This window comes from Echiichthys vipera, assembly GCF_963691815.1.
Source record: "Echiichthys vipera genome assembly, chromosome: 19".
NCBI lineage: Eukaryota > Metazoa > Chordata > Actinopteri > Perciformes > Trachinidae > Echiichthys > Echiichthys vipera.
This window is the reverse complement of record NC_139844.1, coordinates 19,560,919-19,579,440: the sequence shown is the minus strand read 5'-3', so window position 1 is coordinate 19,579,440 and position 18,522 is coordinate 19,560,919. Positions and strand designations below refer to the sequence as shown.

General features: G+C 41.5%; 1 protein-coding gene across 3 annotated transcripts; it reads left to right on the top strand.

The window, feature by feature from the left end:
• On the top strand, positions 1 to 18,024 carry LOC310961653 (phosphatidate phosphatase LPIN1-like). 3 transcript variants are annotated; one of them, XM_083933804.1, is made up of 20 exons: positions 1 to 236; positions 7,077 to 7,280; positions 7,381 to 7,476; positions 9,134 to 9,423; positions 10,448 to 10,561; positions 10,654 to 10,777; positions 10,873 to 11,182; positions 11,757 to 11,850; positions 11,934 to 12,118; positions 12,209 to 12,302; positions 12,530 to 12,599; positions 13,201 to 13,293; positions 13,399 to 13,460; positions 13,577 to 13,709; positions 13,815 to 13,963; positions 14,543 to 14,629; positions 14,781 to 14,933; positions 15,413 to 15,527; positions 15,681 to 15,784; positions 15,871 to 18,024. In XM_083933804.1, exons 1-20 carry the CDS (start codon positions 162 to 164, stop codon positions 16,043 to 16,045), a joined length of 2,727 nt encoding a protein of 908 aa, XP_083789930.1. In that variant the 5' UTR covers positions 1 to 161; the 3' UTR covers positions 16,046 to 18,024. The 3 variants fall into 3 exon arrangements, with proteins under 3 accessions (XP_083789930.1, XP_083789931.1, XP_083789932.1); XM_083933805.1 differs by lacking the exon at positions 1 to 236 and adding an exon at positions 4,946 to 5,161; XM_083933806.1 differs by lacking the exon at positions 1 to 236 and adding an exon at positions 6,006 to 6,131.
• Positions 18,025 to 18,522: the final 498 nt, after the last annotated feature.

The window sequence follows — 18,522 nt, the reverse complement described above, 5'->3', positions numbered from 1 at the left end:
TTAGTAAGACGCTGTCCACTTGCAGCCAGACACTTGATGCGCTCACAGAGTGAAGACACAAGTCCTAGACTGGACCGGACTTGTGGAGTTTCATTCATACATCTGTTTAGAGATAGCAAAGACCTGAGACTTGCAGCCGGGATCAAGCACATTATGGAATCATGATATCAGCAGATGATGACGAAGATTTTGATGAGGCTGTTGAACACTATGCCAGTGACACCACCTGGAGCTGGGTAAAGTGGTTTGTAAATCATCTGCATGTGTGGAAGGAAAAGCATGAATATCATGGTTAAAGAGAGTGCATCTGGCTGAATAGATGTAAACTTGAAAAGGAGAAGGATTGTGCGTTTACATGCAGCATGAATGGGAAAAAAGGCAGAGATGAAAAACAGAATGCGTAAGTTTACGTCACCCTGTTTTTATTCACCGTGAACATAAAACATATATTAGAAGCAGTGTTTAAAAGTAACGGCTCCTGTAGCCGGTTCTTAGGGCAGCAGAGAGAGTGGGACCAGGGATGTGTTTCAGTAATCCCCCCCGTAAGGCGATCTGCTCCAACTGAGACTTGGGAGAGAGAGTAAGGGTGTGAAAAGGAGGCACAGAGGGGACAGGGGTAAAGCTAGGTGGAGGGATAGCCTGATGAATCTGGCAGGTATTTTGTTAGAAGGGATTTTACGAGACGCGTTATAGAAAATGACAGCTTGCAACTCAGACTCATTGGGTGAGGTAAAAGTTACTGTATTGTATGCATTTGTGGATATTCATAATGTGACACAATAGGGATTTCAAGCGGTATTGATTAAGAATGCTTTTAATCATGTGGTCAAAACATCTTAAAATATGTACGTGTTTCTTTTTGAAATACCCCCCTATCTTATATTTTGTGTTAATAAAATTGTCCATCTCATCTTCCCCATCAGTAACACCATAACTCAACCATTTTTTCTTCCAGCCTGCACTAAATCTCACTAATTAAGGACGAAGAGTCGTTCCTTTTTACCACTGTATCAGAGTTTGGCAGCTCCAGCTAATATTTCTGTCAGGTCTCATGACTCTCAGGCCAGAGTAGCCTGAGCAGATCAGAGGCCTTAATATATGTGTAAAAAAGATTATGCAATGAATTTGTGAAAGCAGCATGCACTCTCTGAGTCCACTGATATGACGTCTAAACAGAATGACTCATGCTTGACCGTGTTGTTTTTGATAGCTTGAGACACATTGTGAGGAGTTAGTTAAGTTTGTGGAGGAATTACACCTTTAAAATGATTGTCAAGGTAGACCAATTTATAGCCTGGGCATGGATATGTATAAAAGGTGTATAAAAAATGTGGTCTGGGGCATTTGCAAGAATTTAACCTGGAAATAGACAATGAATAATCACTGGGTATGAATGAGAAGGTGTGGTTGTGCACAGAAGCTGGTGTTTTCTCTCTCGCAGATTGAAAAGATCATCCTTAAACAACTCTTTTTGCCAGATATATAAAATGTTGAGTAAACAAATGGTTGACCCACTTTGAGGGTGCGTAGGAAGCAGCCAGCTATCAACAGATCCATATATCCAAAGTTGTGATTGGTTGTACGAGAACACACCAGCTAAGACACTCCTCCCTGGAGAGTGGGTGAATTATTTTTCGTGCAGTGTAAATAAGGTCAACCTACAGGTACCAAATTAGGTCAGTTGTATGTCTGCGTGGATGCTTGTAAAAGAAAAATGTGTTAAGAAACCCTGATGGCTTTTGTTTTTACTGTTTTGATAAAGGTTGGTGAGAGGTTAAGAGCGGATGTCAGCTTGTTTACCTGATACCGTTCACGGCACTGACCGTACTTGTTAATAATTGCTAGCATATGCTGTTTGGTATCCAGAGTACATCGGCTGAGCTCAGCCCTTCCTGGCAGAGCAGCTCGTTCTTAGAAATATGCCTAAGGGCAGCTGTGTGGCTCATATTTCCTCAGAGAATCTCAGTGACACTGACATAAAGACTGATGTCTGTAAATGAAGCGGTGCCAGAATGGGCTGACCAATGCTTACGTTGAGTTATGGACGCATGTGCCTAGTTATACCAGGGTTATATTACTGTATCAAACTTTGGTATCAGGATGGAGACATTTAAAAGGTCCCATATTATGCCAATTTTCTGGTTCATTCTTGTATTTTCTGTTTCTGCTAGAACATGTTTACATGCTTTAATGTTCAAAACACACACTCTACTCGAATTTAAACCAGGTTGAGGTGCGTAAACCACATGGTAATACATTTTACACGACTTATTAGGCATTATAAGGAGCCACCAATCTATCCATTCATAAAACTGACAATGTCAGCTGATGTCACTGGTTGGTGCACGGTCAGCAGTTTAGCAAGACAGAGTAGGAAACAAACTGGTAGTGAAACAAAACAGGCTGAACCTGCAAGATTGTAAACCACACACACACACACACACAGACACACACACAAACACACACACACACACACACACACACAGATGCACGCTGAAGCAGTACAAGATGAAACCACGGCTCTGACATATGACATACACTGCTTGTTTCTCAACAAATGATCAAGGTTATAAGTGGAGAGTCTTGTTTTTATCCGATTGGTTTTTATCTTGAATTGTATTAATTAATTATTCCTAATTGCAAAACATCTGGTATGAAAGTGTGAATATTTCAAAACTACACAACAGAACCACCAGAGAACAACACACATGGCTCAGTGCTGTTGGACTGCGGTGGGAGAAAAAAAAACCTCACTAAAACACATTCTTCCTTTTCTGGTTTCGAAAGTCTGCTTGGCAGTCTGGAAAAACAATTACTTACACACACACACACACACACACACACACACACACACACACACACACACACACACACACACACACACACACACACACACACACACACACACACACACACACACACACACACACACACACAGACACACACACACACTCTCTCTCTCTCTCTCGCTCACACACACACACACACACACACACACACACACACACACACACACACACCCTCTCTCTCCCATAATAGCAGACATACACACACCCGACTGGCTCTTGCTGTAGGAGAGCTGCACGTGAGGCTGTTGTAGCATTCAGCCTATGGAATATTTGAGCTGCCGCGCGGAGGATTTTTCATGAACAAAGATATTTTGCTGTCAACATTTTGTCCGTGTTCCCACTTACACACATACACACATACACAGACAGTCTTTGAGAACCCAAAAAGATTATAGCCTAGGCCTATTCATTAAAAGGTGGAGCCATGCCAAATCAACCCAGTAGAGCGCTCTAAATCCTTCTACACATTCTGAATCATACATGTATCTTTGTCCTCCCATCTTATCTCTATATGCGTATGAACACTCTCATACCTCTGCACATATGCACACACCCCCCCACACACACACGCACACAAACACACACACCCTTTTTTGCAGCCTATTATTACTCTTTTTTCCCAATTTGTACTTCCGTTTTACTTAAAACTATAAGCTGAAGTTTATTTATTTTTATCATATTATTCATGTAGTTAATTTATTTATGAACTATATAGATACAGCTGAAAGAAACGGAAAAAACAGGCGACAAAATTGTGAATACGGTTGTATAAATTGCTGAAACTGAAATAAAAACTTTAAAAAAACAGCTTTGGCAATAATTTCATGTGAGGTTATTTAGGTTGTCTACATTTGTAAATGAGTTTAAATGCACATGCAGGTGCCTAGGTTTACGTTAGGACTATGTTATTACTTGTTAAGTGTATCTGTAAATCTTGTTATTGTGCAACAGGAATGCCTTGCTCATGAATGAATGAATGGATGAATGAATGAATGGATGGTTTATTTTCGTTTAATTTCACCTGGCCCATCCATTATAGGATTATTCAGACAAATTTGAAATAAACACTTTACTAGTGCTGACACAAGGACCAAGGTACAAATAAAAAATAAACAATTCAACATAAAAAACACATACAAACAAGGTTGATACAAATACAAACATAAAGTTAACATTTGAACATAAAACCCTTTCACGCCTAAATGAATGATGGTAGAAGTATTCTATTTTTATTCTATTTTAGTTTATTTACAGTGCCAAATCATAACCAAAGTTATCTCAGGGCACCTTACAGAGTAGGTATAGACCACACTAGGACTTATTTATATGACTTATTTATGATTTACACAGACCCAACAATTCCTCCGGTGAGTACGGTGGCAACGAAAACCTTCCCTATAACAGGCAGGAACGTAAGAAACTAGAAACCCATGTTTAAACACGAATGCTACATTAAACAGCTGGTGTTGAGTTTTAATGACTCACAAACCACATCCCCTGAAACACAGCTTCACTACTATGGTGTTTGGACCAACATCGCATGTGCTCTCATGCAGGGCTGTGATTGGCCGGCGAGATCACCTCACTGCATCAGACCGCAGACTTCAAAGGGTGACGTATTTCCCGCCGTCACAGTCTCTCTGCTCCTGGATACAGTTTCCTTCAGTGCCCCTTTAAACCGAGACATGTAGCGTGCTAAGGTTGTGCTACAATGTATCATTAACACGCCGTATACAGTCTTTACATGGACAACTGAATATTTTATAGTTTTATATACTTTTATACAATTATTACTTACTTCCAGTGACACGTTTTATATAATGAAAGCAGAGTAGAATTTGCATTCAAGTGACAAAATACACCAAACGCTATTTTCACGTTGAGGAACTATTTTTTTTGACGCATCCGCTCAACTGTCTGCAAGTAGCTGTAACATTGTTGCCAATGTGGCAGCGAAAACGATGCGTTTGGCAACTCAACAGCTCGTCGCTCATTGGTCAGAGGGCGCGTCGATGCATATGACGTCACATGCTGACAAGGCTGGCTGCGCTCGAGGCAGAGCGATAGAAACGAGCACACACACACCAACAGTGAGACAGTAGGAGGGAGACTTCAGTCGTGCGTTGCCTTAATAGTCAGTTCTTGGTCGCTGTCAGGCGGTGACAGCGAGTCGAGGCTTTATCAAACTCTCAGACGCCACCTCCATTGGGAAATACCGCTTCTGTTATGTGTTGTTGAGCTGTGTGTCAACGCTGAGGAACCGCCAGTCTCCGTGTTTGGGTAAAGGCTGTCAGCATATTCATCTATAGAAGGTAGGAGCCTGTTTTTATGATGGGTTTGACTGCACCTAGGCAACCTGCCTAATGACTGGCTATGTCTTATTTTCACACAGTTACAGACCTATCTGATATGATCAATGCTGTGTCTATATACTCATTATATGCTAATTATATCATTCATAACATATGCCATCTGCACTGTCAGGATGTTATGAGTCAGCTATTTACCTACATATTGGGTAGGTAAATAGAAAATGAATGATTTCCCTTGTAATGTGTGGTTGTTGGTGTGAGGCACATACATGTTTATGTATATGAGTCTTTTTCAGTGGAACTAATAAGTCTTCACTTGCATCTTACACTTGCTGAGGCTTTTATTTTCTTAAATGATCAGAAGAAGTGTAGATCATATATTTTTTTTTGGGGGGGGGGGTATTGATTATGTCTATGTAATATGGGACATATGAGACTTTGTGAAACTGAAACACTCTCTGTCTGGCCCAGGCAGAAAGACAAGGAAATCTTCATTACTGCAGCCTGTAAGCCCATCAAACTAATGCCCATATCAGTCACAGGCTTTTAAAAATAGGTTTTTATCAAAGGCTCTGTTGAGTTTTTATCCCCTACCACTCTTTTTTTTAAATCAAACAAAGTCGTTCTGTCAGTGCTTTGAGGCAGTCTTCATCTGTAACACAAGAAAATCTATTTTTGGACGCAGCTACTCTGCATGAAGCAGTGCTCACATAAAAAAAGTCCTCGGCTTTGAACACAGCTCTGTAACCCAATGCCTCAGTGAAAGGTGAAATTAATAATTGAAGACGGTTGAGGTCATCTACAGGACGTATTTCAAGACTCAGACATTGTTATGGCTCCCAGGATTCATCCGCAGCTCTAAAAGGATCTGTTCTCGTGGGCACGTGCTCGAAGAGGGAATGTTGGCATTGATCCAAATCTTCCCTGTTGCTGCAATCACTTGGGGGGCCCACTGCCAACCTGAGTCAAGGTCAGACCCCCTTCTCTGTTGTTAGACAGCTGCAAACACCCCAAAGAGTCTTAAAGCAATACAAATGGGATGAATCACGTGTGTGGTCATTGGTGTTTGCATCATAGAAATATAACTAATGTAGTCGTTACAGGCTATGGCACCAGCAGGGAACTTAAACATAAAATTGTGTTTAAGAGGTCGATGGCGAAAATACATTTAAGGAGAGAATAACGTAGAAAAAAACAGGTTTGATCCCCCTTCACCTTCTCATCTTATGTTACTATGTTGCTATCATCAAACCAGGAACAGTAATGTGGTGCGTACAGCCTATAACTGACTAAGACGCCTGTAGCTGCTCGAGATCATTATAAAGATTTGAATTAACATACACAGACTGATGCATTCGGTCTAGTTCTTGCGTAACGTTAACCTTTACCTCCGACAGACATCTGCATTGTCTACATTCACCATCTCTCAACGCTTATAAGTGTTCTGCCGTAGTTCCAGGGATGCCTCAGCTCAGCCAATAAATGCCTGAGAAGGTTATGACATCACCACAGACTGGTCTAACTTGGTTTGTCCTTTGACCTCAGTTGTCGGGGGTTGCTGAATGGAAAACAGTTGGATAAGATAAGGATGGGAAGGTGAAAGTGGAATCCGGTTCTTTCTCCGGTATGTAGGCCACAGACTGTCCCGGGCCAAAAACTGGCTTCAGATCAGCGTATTAGAATAACATCACCTCGCGCCCCTGAAGGAGAGTTACACGTCATCAGTGGTTTGATTGAAGGGTGCAGCAGATGCCGGTGCATAAACACCTCTCAAGACGGATTTTGAGACCGTGTTTGGGTGGAGCTTAGTGGTCACGGCTACCAAGTGGCAGATTTAGACCTTTTTTGGTATGAATGTAGTTTACAGTTTTGATGCTAAATCATTTCCTCTGTCCTGTCTTGTTCCCTTCACCAGACCCGTCAGACCATGAACTACGTGGGCCAGTTGGCAGGCCAGGTGTTCGTCCAGGTCAAAGAGCTATACCGGGGCCTCAATCCTGCCACCCTTTCTGGCTGCATTGACGTCATCGTAGTGAGACGGCCCGATGGATCCCTGCAGTGCTCGCCTTTCCACGTTCGCTTCGGCAAGATGGGAGTCCTCAGGTCCAAAGAAAAAGTGGTAAGGGCAACCGCCTTTTGTTGTCAAATCGAGAGTCGTAAACCCGTAGGACACTTGAGGATCTTAGTCTTGTTTTTCCCTCCTTTCTCCGCTCCTCCAGGTGGACATAGAAATCAACGGAGAGTCAGTGGCTCTACATATGAAGCTCGGGGACAACGGAGAAGCATTCTTTGTGCAAGAAACAGAAAACAATCAGGTATGCATGGCCCGGTTGTTACTGAGCAGCGAGCGGCTTCGTAGTCGCTCTATTCAAAGTGTTATGCGGCATCCGGTAAATGGAGGTTATGGGTTCAAATAAAAACATTCAAATGAAAACACCCATCAGTCTCTACCCCTCTGGCGTCCCTATAACTCAGACACACCCATGTTTACAACCGAGAATCATCATACCAAGTATTTTTCCTCCTTAGACGCAGTCATTCTGGAGTAGTTTAAATAAGGTCACACTGTATGCACAGAGTTGGCCCAGAGTTTGCTGAACAGCATTCCTGTGTTCATCAGCGAGTGAGCGAGACTTGAATGCAGCATTTACTAACTCAGGCTTTCTGATCTACATTAAAGGCTGTGGCCTAATGACTGAGGATAGACCTGGACTAGAGTGTCATGGCCAAGAAGTATGCTTTGAAGTAGGGAAAATTGAGAGAAAAGGTGGAAGGTTGACAAGTTGAATTGATAGAGAAGTACTCTCCTCTTTCTGAACATCGTTGTACGTGTTATGTTTTTATGTTTATAGAGCCCCTCAGAACCGTTCAAAGGTCAATCTAAAATTCATGGAAAACTCAGAGGGAAAAAAAAGCAGCTGTTTTTCCTCGGTTCTTGGAAAGCAGGAGACTTTTTTTTTTGGTTCTCCAAAATCATTCAGCTGCGTGTTGAGACGGCCAAATCACGTGCACTGTCATAAAATGCTTCTTCGCTATTGTTATGCACATGAGGACGTGTGCAGCCGAAATACCCAAACAAGCGGTGAACTACTGAGGTCGTGGCGGGGGGTGGGGGTGGGTGATTTTATTTTCCCCAGAGTGGTGTCAGATTCCCAGGCCTGGAAGAGAAAGGAGGAGGGCAGGGCTGGGAGCTCTTGGCACAGGGAGGAAAAACGTGAGGGAGTATTGTCAGACCACAAATCATATGGTTAAACCTCCCTTTTTTTTCTCCCTCTCTCTCTCTCTCTCTTTGTGTCTGCACACACACACACACACATTTACACTTCCCTGCACCGACAGCAGGCGACCCTCCTGGAAAACATTCGTGTTTCTTAGAAGGGGGTATGAAAAAAAAAACGCGTCCTTTCAGAGAAATGAAGAACGGGGAGTCTTTTTTTATGGACTGGCTGTTTCCCTTTGTTGGGAAAGGGTCTCCTTCCAGCAGAACAGTTTGGCAAAGTGTTTACACATTTGCCTCAGAAAAAAAAACTGTGCAAAACAATAACAGTTGATTCATGTTCTGGTGGGAGTTGTTTTGAATTTCAAAATCTAGTTTTAACCGGCTTACAGAAATTGCCAGGGTGGATATATTGGATTAGGTATTTTGTTTGTTTGATGTTAATTAGATTAGATCATTTGAGATAATATTGATGCGGGTTGCACAGTCACATTTTGTCTGGTCTGAATGTGTTCCAGATAACATACTGCACACAATAACACAATTATATTGCTTTCAGATGTATTTATGCTTTTATTGTCTTTTTGTTTAAATTGTAAAGCGCTTGCTTTAAAGTTCTATATACAGTACTTTTTTATATATGTATATTTAGGCTACTTGAGAAACCACCTCTCTGCCTTTCCATAGGCCACTTGACACTGCATGAATGTCAAAGAGTGCATTCATGGTTCCACTTCTGTTTCTCATCTCAACAGGAAGTGGTTCCCTCGTATCTGGCTACCTCTCCGATCTTATCGGATGGGGCGGCTCTGATGAGTTCCTCCCTGATGGCGAAGAGCTCCGGGCCACCCGTACAAACCCTTGGCTCAGGCGGGGCCTCGGGAGAGGCCGGTGGTGTAACGATGATGAAGAAGAGGAGGAAGAGGAGGAGGAAGGCTCGGGTGGACAGTTCGAGGAGGGAGGAGAGCGGGGACTACTCGGAGGACGAAGACATGTTCACCATAGACATCAGCTCGGACGAAATGACAGAGATGGAGAGCAACAGGTGAGAACATGTGGAGAGAGTGAAGGAAAAATGGGGGGTGGAGGAGATGGAAAAAAAGGAAAGCAAAATAAAGGAAACAAAGAGGAAACGCTGTACACGTGACAGAGCGAGGGAGAAGGGGGAGGGCGGACAGTGAGATACAAAAGTCTAATACATCACTGAAATGAGTTTTGAGAGCAGCTGTAATGGCACTGGAGAATAAACAGATTCCAGCTGTGGCATTGGCACACACACACACACACACACACACACACTCACTGAAAATATACTCAAGAGCATATGGAAAACTGTACTTCCTCTACTTTCCGTGAGCAGATAGAAAAGAAGAAGCTTTGCATATGGAAAGAGGAAATATCTTCAACATGTTTCACGTGCGGACAGTATGCCAACATGTGATTTGGCCTCTAGCGTGCAGTGCAGTGTTCAATCTAAATCAGACTTGTAGGTCAGGCATGCAGCTATAGAAGCCATGTCCCTCCCATACCCTAAGTGTTTAAGTCCATTGATCATGAATGAATACAGCAGCCGCTGTAAATAACTGCCATGACATGACAGATTTATTTTCATCTCTGCATGCATGAAACCTTACATCTTAATTCAGGCACATATCTACTGCACACTACTGTAAAACAACACCAAGCATATATATATATATATATATAAATATATATATACACAAACATTTATACTACATATATAAAATATATACATTGAAAACACATTGTTATGATGCTTTGTTGTTAAAGGGAACAATCTTTCTTAAACACCAAACCATTATTAGAAACCTACTTGTTTTTATGTTAGCTGATCAAACCAAACATACATTTGGGAGTCAAAAGGAGACTTACTTAGCTAGAAGACATGTTATGTTTTGAGTCCAGAGTACAACAAGTTCACTCATGCTCTCCGTGGGTATGCAACGAGTGAAAAAAGGCTGTTAAAATTGCATAAAAGATTCACTACATTATGAAAAAAATATGCAGATGATTTAAGTATACAAATACAGTATTTGCTTGTGTTTCAGGACTTCATCTCGGGACGTTTTAAGAGATGAGACAACAGTTGGTTCCACCGCCGGCTCTTTCAAACAGACTGGCATCTACACTCGTTCAGATGGAGAGTGGAGCCCTATTCAGAGGTGCCTCACTCGCTCATATGATAAAGACCTGCATGTTATTATTCAGAAGGAATAGCTTTATAATTGTTGGTTTATTCCTCTATTCCTCTCAGCCCTGGAAACTCTCGTCCTACCTCTCCCAAGAGCGACTCTGAATTGATGACCAAGCCGTCAGACGCAGACAATCAGAATCCAGCCATGCACTGGGCGTGGGGAGAGCTGCCACAGGCTGCCACGGTAACCTAAGTGTCCACAGTGCTTACATACACAGAGAGAACAACTTTATATGTATATTTGTAGTAATTTTGTTTCATCTTCCTCCGCTTTTCTAGCCGTCCTTCCTCTCAGTAAAATCCGACCCTCCACCAGTTTGCCAAGTATCCATCCCCGTGTCTGAAAGCACACACTTCCGTGTGATAACTCACGAGACGTCTTCGGAACAGTGTGGACCATGCTCCGAAATATCAGCGCTCAGACTGCTGATGCCAGAAGAGACTAGTGAGGAAACAGTTGGGATGGAGTCTGAATCTGTTGAGATGGAAACCCATACTGCTGGAGGTGTGGCAGCTCATGTAATGTCTGACATGGAGGAGACAATGCGTCAACCACCAGGCAAAACGGACTCTCCATCTAAGAGAAAAGGTAACAGTCAGAGGGAAACAACGCAATGAAATGTATCATTCCTTTGGGAGTTAATCCTTTATCTAACCAGCCACCATTTCATTTGCTGAGGTTTTAAATGTCCCATATGTAAAAAGTGAGATTTCCATGTGTCCTGTCAAAGTAAAATGCAAGTATGAACCTGAAAATGAGCATAATAGGGGACTTTTAAGTGGCCAGCTGCAGTTCTCTCTTTTGCTGTATTCGGTTTGTGGTGTTAAAATCACTAATAAAGACATTTGTATTCGGAAATCTGGATGACTATAAGGAAACTAAGCTCTATTTTTCCTTGGGGGCATACTTATATATTTTGAATTTCAGTTAAATTCACTAACTATTTTACTAATAGCAGAATTGTCAGAAAACATAAACTTTGAAGCATGTTCTAAAGAGATAATTACTTAAGTAAAGATATCCAAAACTACTGTCTTTTCAGTATTGAGTTGACAAAATGTATTGCTTAAAAAAAAACATTTCTCATGATTAAACTCAAAAGAAAAGCAAGTACAAAGAAGCTGACAATTGATCTCAATGGAGTCGTCTCTCTGTGTTGCAGACAAGAGAAGCCGCCATCTCGGCTCTGACGGAATTTACCTGGATGACATCACAGAGCTCGACCCTAATGTGGCGGCCCTTTATTTCCCTAAGAGGTATGACAAAGGTTTAAACACACTGATATAGCCGTCCTTAACAATACTTGGCGGTCCGATCCTTAAAACCCCTCTCCTCTTAGTGACAGCGGCGCAGCAGTGAGGAGCATCTCAGACCCGGGCCTCCGCAGCACCAGTCTGTCCCCGCAGTCAGTCAGCTCTGGAGGAGACAGCGGAGTGGACAGCTACTGCGACAACATGGCCGACATGCCGTCCATCGCCATCTCTTTGTGCGGAGGACTCAACGACAACAGGGAGATCACTAAAGGTAAGATACTGACACAGCACGACCGCAGGATCCATGTGTTGTTAGCTGCTGAAAAGGGGAAATTAAACTTAAAAATGTGTGTTCTTACAGATCAGTTTCATGAGAAGATCATCTCTTACCAGCAGTTTTCGGAAAACCCCTCCCTCATCGACGACCCCAACTTAGTTGTGAAAATTGGCTCCAAGTAAGACGATGTTTGTGTCTAAATAAAGTTCAACAATAAGCTATAAGCACTCAACAATCCACCGTTTATGCTGCATGGATTCAACTGCCACACATTGCCGCAAAAACTGCAGTGTGAGCAGGATTGTTTGGGCTCATAAAGGGGTTTTTGTCAAAACATTTGGCTGACAAAGTGTTTTTAGCCGCAGTTATGAAATTGATAAAAATACATTTTGTTTTCTCCCTCAGATACTATAATTGGAGTTCTGCGGCGCCACTTATGCTGGCGATGCAAGCCTTTCAGAAACCGTTGCCAAAGGTAAGACATTGATACACAGCACAGATATTAATGACCGTAAGTTGGTTGTGTTACATGAATACCACCCCACCTTTTGGCCGAAACCTGTACTGCACCCTGTATGTTTGTATCCCTATACATGTTCTTCTACCATCATTACGCTGCACAATACCTAAAATGTAATCGATAAACTTACAACCTAATCTTTATGCTGCGTGACAAACATTCACTGAATCTGTTCTCCTCAAACTTTGTCTCCCCATCTCTTCCTCTCCCATTGGTGTAACCATCCCATCCTTCCATCCGTGCATTAGTCCCCTTGCCTCAGTTATATTCACTCAGCCTTTGAGTTTCTTCTCTGTTGTCTGACTGGCGTGCTGGGCTACAGCTCTGTACGTCAGAAACAATACTCTTTTGCTCCTACTCTCTTGTTTTTACGTTGTGCTACCTTCCTCCCCCATATGTGCTATATTTTCCCCATTCCAACCACAGGCACATCGTTGTTTCTGTGTTACCGTTTGTTGATTTACAGTCTGGTTTGGCTTAAATTTTAAGTTAAAGTCCGTGTTTTTTTACCGTGTTGCTTTGGGTTGGTTGTGGGGTTGTGTGTGCTCCGCTCCAGGCTACAGTGGAGAACATCATGAAGGAGAAGATGCCCAAGAAAGGAGGGAGGTGGTGGTTCTCTTGGCGAGGAAGAAACAGCAGCGCCAAATCGGTAATTTCTTCACAACAGTTGATAAAGTTTATGAAGTTGTTGCTCTTTTGTCTTTGGCGGATGTGGTTAATAAATGAGTAAGTTGAGAAAATTGTCCTCTTGCAGGATTCTGTCTCAGAGTGTGGGGCCTACGGCTACGATGAGTGCGCGGGGAACATGTCAAGCAGGTGAGGACCCCTAAAAACATTCATGGCTAGAAAATATCCCCTAAGTTAGCGAGTGATTCAAGATCACTGACAGGCCTGAACATCTTTTAACACACTTTCAACTTGTGCGATGCCAGACACAAAGAAGAGTCGTCCTCGAGTGATGAAGACCACAGGGCAGCCATTCAGAGCTCCATCCAGTCAGAGCCTGGACTCACACAAGGAGGTGTGTCTTATAAGAAAACACTTCGACTGACATCAGAGCAGCTGGTGAGTGAAGACTTTTAATAGTGTTATTGTAGTCACCGTTTTTACCTCCATGTGTTATAGCTCATTCTCTCTCTCTCTCTTTGTTTCTCGCACACACACACACAGCTGTCTCTGCAGCTGCAGGATGGTCCCAACGATGCTGTGTTCAGTGTGACCACTCAGTACCAGGGAACCTGTCGCTGTCAGGGCACCATCTACCTCTGGAATTGGGACGACAAGATAATAATCTCTGACATAGACGGAACTATCACCAGGTGTGTGATACATGTGGATATACATATACTTTTACAGCTACATTTACTGCAAAGGTCCCATATTATAAAAAGGGAGATTTCCATGTCATTTTTTATTTATTTATTTATTATAAAGCAGGTTGAGGTGCTATATAAATACTGTGAGTATCAAAACGCTCAATCCACAGAGAAATGCACACAACTGTATTCACAACTATATTATTCCCCGGCTGCAATGACAATGCAGTGATACAGAGAGTGCAGATGTGAAAGACACGGTAATGCTGACCAATAAGAGCAGATTGTTATTGTTTTTTTGGGAGTGGGTCTAAAAGAGAAGGGCGCTAAAAGAGACTGTTTCAGACAGAGGGTGAATACAGGTATATTCAGACAGTATGATAAAAAATAATGTGTTTTTTGAACATTAAAGCAAGTAAACATCTTCTCGTAGAAACCCAAAATACAAGTTTGAACCTGAAAATGAGCATAATATGGGACCTTTAACTTAGTTTGGAGTGAACGGAGAATAAGTTGTGTCCAGGACATACATTAACCTTATGTTCTTATGTCCCAATGGCATTTACGTGTGTTTGTCTCCAGGTCAGACACATTGGGTCATATCCTGCCCACGCTGGGGAAAGACTGGACCCACCAGGGCATCGCCCACCTCTACCACAAAGTCAGCCAGTAAGACTTATTTACTAAGACTTAAAAATCATGAATTTGTTTTACACAGACAGGCCAAGAACAAGCTCTGAATAAAACAGATTTGTTGTTATTGCCATCATGTGATCATTATTCAAACATGTGCTTGTTCTTCTTTGTCTCTCTTCATCAGAAATGGCTACAAGTTCCTGTACTGCTCTGCTCGAGCGATCGGTATGGCCGACATGACCAGAGGCTACCTCCACTGGGTCAACGAGAGAGGCACCATGCTTCCTATAGGCCCCGTCCTTCTCAGCCCAAGCAGCCTCTTCTCAGCTCTGCACAGGTATCTCATACACACACAAACACACATACTGTTCATATTTTTCTAAAAATAGCACCCTTTAGTTATGTAACAATGTGCAAGAAAGATGCAGGAGACTTCTCAAAACTTGTTTTTTTAGACTTGCCTTCCTGTGATGCTGTCTTTTTATCCTTTTGTCTCATTGCTCTTCTTTCTTTGCAAGAACCTTAAATTTACCAATAACCCAATTATAATTTCTTTTGTCCTCTAATGCTGCTTTCTTTACAATGATGTGTCAATATGGTTGTGTTGTACCTTACTGGACTTTGCTATTATTATTATTACTATTATTTGTTTTCTTTATACTGTATTGATGTGTGGATTGAGATTTGTGTGCTGTCAAAGCCCTTGGTAAACTGCTGTTTTTAAAGGGACTATACAACTTAAAGTTATTTTTCTATAATTATTATTACTCTGCTGATTGTTGGTTACATCTCTTTGGTGTGGTTGTGTTTTGACAGGGAGGTGATCGAGAAGAAACCAGAGAAATTCAAGGTGGAGTGTCTCAACGATATCAAGAACCTCTTCTACCCCAACACACAGCCGTTTTATGCAGCGTTTGGCAACAGACCAACGGTACGCACGCCTTATATACAGTACAACTGATGGTACACACTAGGCCATTTAAAGGTTATTACTGGTGCAACGTGTGTCTTCTTATTTTTGCAAAGTTGAATTTAGATGTACATCATTCCTAACACTGAATACAATGCTCATTTATATTTGTAGGATGTATATTCCTATAAAGAAGTAGGCGTGCCACTGAACAGGATTTTCACAGTAAACCCTAAAGGCGAGCTAGTGCAGGAGCACGCCAAGACCAACATCTCATCGTAAGTCCTGCATCCACTTCATCAATAACAATTATTTAAAACAACGGTGAAGAATAATCGCTCATTAATGGCTCTCCTCTCTTTAGTTACGTCCGTCTGGGGGAGGTGGTGGACCACGTGTTTCCTCTGAAGATGCGAGCCTCCTCCTCAGACTTCCCTTGCTCGGATACCTACAGCCACTTCACTTACTGGAGGCAGCAGCTTCCCCGGGTGGAGCATCAGGGTACTACACCTCCACAGACTCCCCGTCCAAGCAGCTGACTACCTGTGGCCTGCTGAGCGTCTCCGGTCACTGGCCGACTGATGGTGTTACAGCCTCATGTGTGTGTTATGAATTTGTAGATTTATTTTGTAGAATATGAAGCACTTTGAGTGCCCGGCAGAGAGCTACTTAAGTAGGCGAACTGCTGTAAAAACTCTTATAACGCACAAGATGAATTTAAGCACACTTTTATGGAAAAGATGGCATCTGTAGCCTTCTGACTAGATGTACTGTATGTATATGAGGAATTATAATAATTTATTCAGGCAGCTTAGCACATATATTATTTTTTGACTGAGTGTTGACATTTTTTCTGTAGCTAGACTTTCGAGGCTATTTATGCAGACAGTTGCGTACTGTAATGAGCAGACAATATACCTGTGGCATTTGTTCAGAAGTGCATCACACAGACATCAGAGAGCAAGTTACTTAAACTTGTGCCAAATACTCGATGTAGAGTTTATTTTCTTACTCGGAACTTTTACAATCAGGACTGAAAGAAGTGCATATATTTATATACACGCAGGCTCATTTGACTTTAATGTGTGTGTGTAATCTCTGATACCGTTTGGAAGAAAGTCAGTATTAGTTACATAGTATATGAGGATGTTTTACAGAGCACAATGAATGAATGAATGTCAGTGCGTAGTTTGACATTATCCTGACAGATGTTACATTAGAAATACAGTTGAATGTTTATTGTTGAGACAAAGTAGTGCTGAACCGAAAGCATGAGCGTTTTAATGGTCAATACAAACATCAGTTTTGTCTCTCTAAAAAAAGAAAAGTAATAGCATTCTGTGTTTGTGAGACAAATTGTTGATTTTTTTCTGTGTATATGTTGTGATCAGAATGTTATTTCTGTGGTGGCCTCCATGAAAAGCCTTTTAATTTATCCAGTTACGTCATGCAGTAGGTCTGTGTGGCTGTACGGAAGCCCTGAGAGGAGAGTGACAAATGTTTTGTTCTCTGGTTCTCAATTTTCAAAGTCTGATCTAAGTTGTTTATTCTCTTGTGTGTATGACTGTAAGAACAGGTAAAAAAAAAAGAAAAGGTTTCCACATGATCATTTTTTGTAAAATCACCTGTTAAAGGCAATGTGAAAAAGCTATCACGACAAAAACATTTTTTTACTCCACTTTTCACAGATGAAAAAAAAATGTACATTAATGATTCTGGACAAACTTTTTTGTTCACCTGTTCTGAAATCATAAACACAAGAGAAAAGTCAATTTAGATCAGATTTTAAAAATCGATGACCAAAAAAAAAAGAAAGCTCACTTGCCCCTTCATTTGGGCTTCTGTAGTAATCTGCCACTCTCTAAGATTATGCTTGTTTCCATAAATGCCATCAAGTATATTTAATTATTTCCGATTACATACTGACTAATACGAAATGTAGCTTACGTTTTATTATGCATGACCCATTGTTTATTTTCCTGTAGCATTAATGCCATTCCCTCGTATTACCACTTGAAGCAAAAGTTTGAAAACCTGACGCTTAAATCGCCTCCATCGCTCTTGGTGTGAATGCACGGTTAGCAGCCTCTCCACAGTTTAGAGTGAGCAGTAGGCCACGGTATTAAAAGGAATGTTTGACCTTTTTTCTTAGTATCAGACACTTAAAAAGTGATCTTTTTTTCTTACGACACCACAGATGAACCTGAGGTCATATACAGTATATGAGCAGGAGCTGCTATCGTGGTGACCTGCCTGATGTATCAGTGGTTATACTGTGAACACAACCACCTGAACAATATCATTATATTGAGTGTGTGTGTGTGTGTGTAGTTTATAAAAGAGGATGTGTATATAATGCTTTATTATTCTTTCCATGAAAGAGCTAAATACCCTTAAAAACGTATTATCTTTGCCTTACCTGTGAACAATATGATCAATAATTTGTTCATTTACTCCCTCCACTTCTCTTGACCTGTTCACTGTTAAATTGATGTAATCAAACTCAATAAAAAATGCCTTGGTAAAGCAGGGAGTGTGTGTCAATATCAACTAACCGCTGTATTAACTATTACATTTCAGCTTGGCAACTCTTCATTTGCTTTAATACGGTGGTGGAAGAAGTATTTAGATCATTTACCGAAGTAAAAGTACAACCACCACTCTGTCAAAATGCTCCACAACTATAAGTCCTGCATTCAGAACCTTAAAGTATATTATCAGCAAAATGTACTTAAAGTATGAAAAGTAAAATTGTGCATTGCAGTAAAACTGACACTGTAAGTGTTTTACTATTATATGTTTATGTTTTTGTATTATCATTGCTGCATTAAAGGTTGAATATGGAGAATGAGCAGAACACCGCCATCTAGTGTCTCAAGATCGTAGTCGCAACAACAAAACATAATTCGAGCATTCTGGTTGTCATGTTCGTCAGACCCGGCCCAGTAGCCCACAGGAGACCAGCGCCTGTTTGAACCCATCTCCTTCGGCAAATCGCACCATAAAAACAAGCATA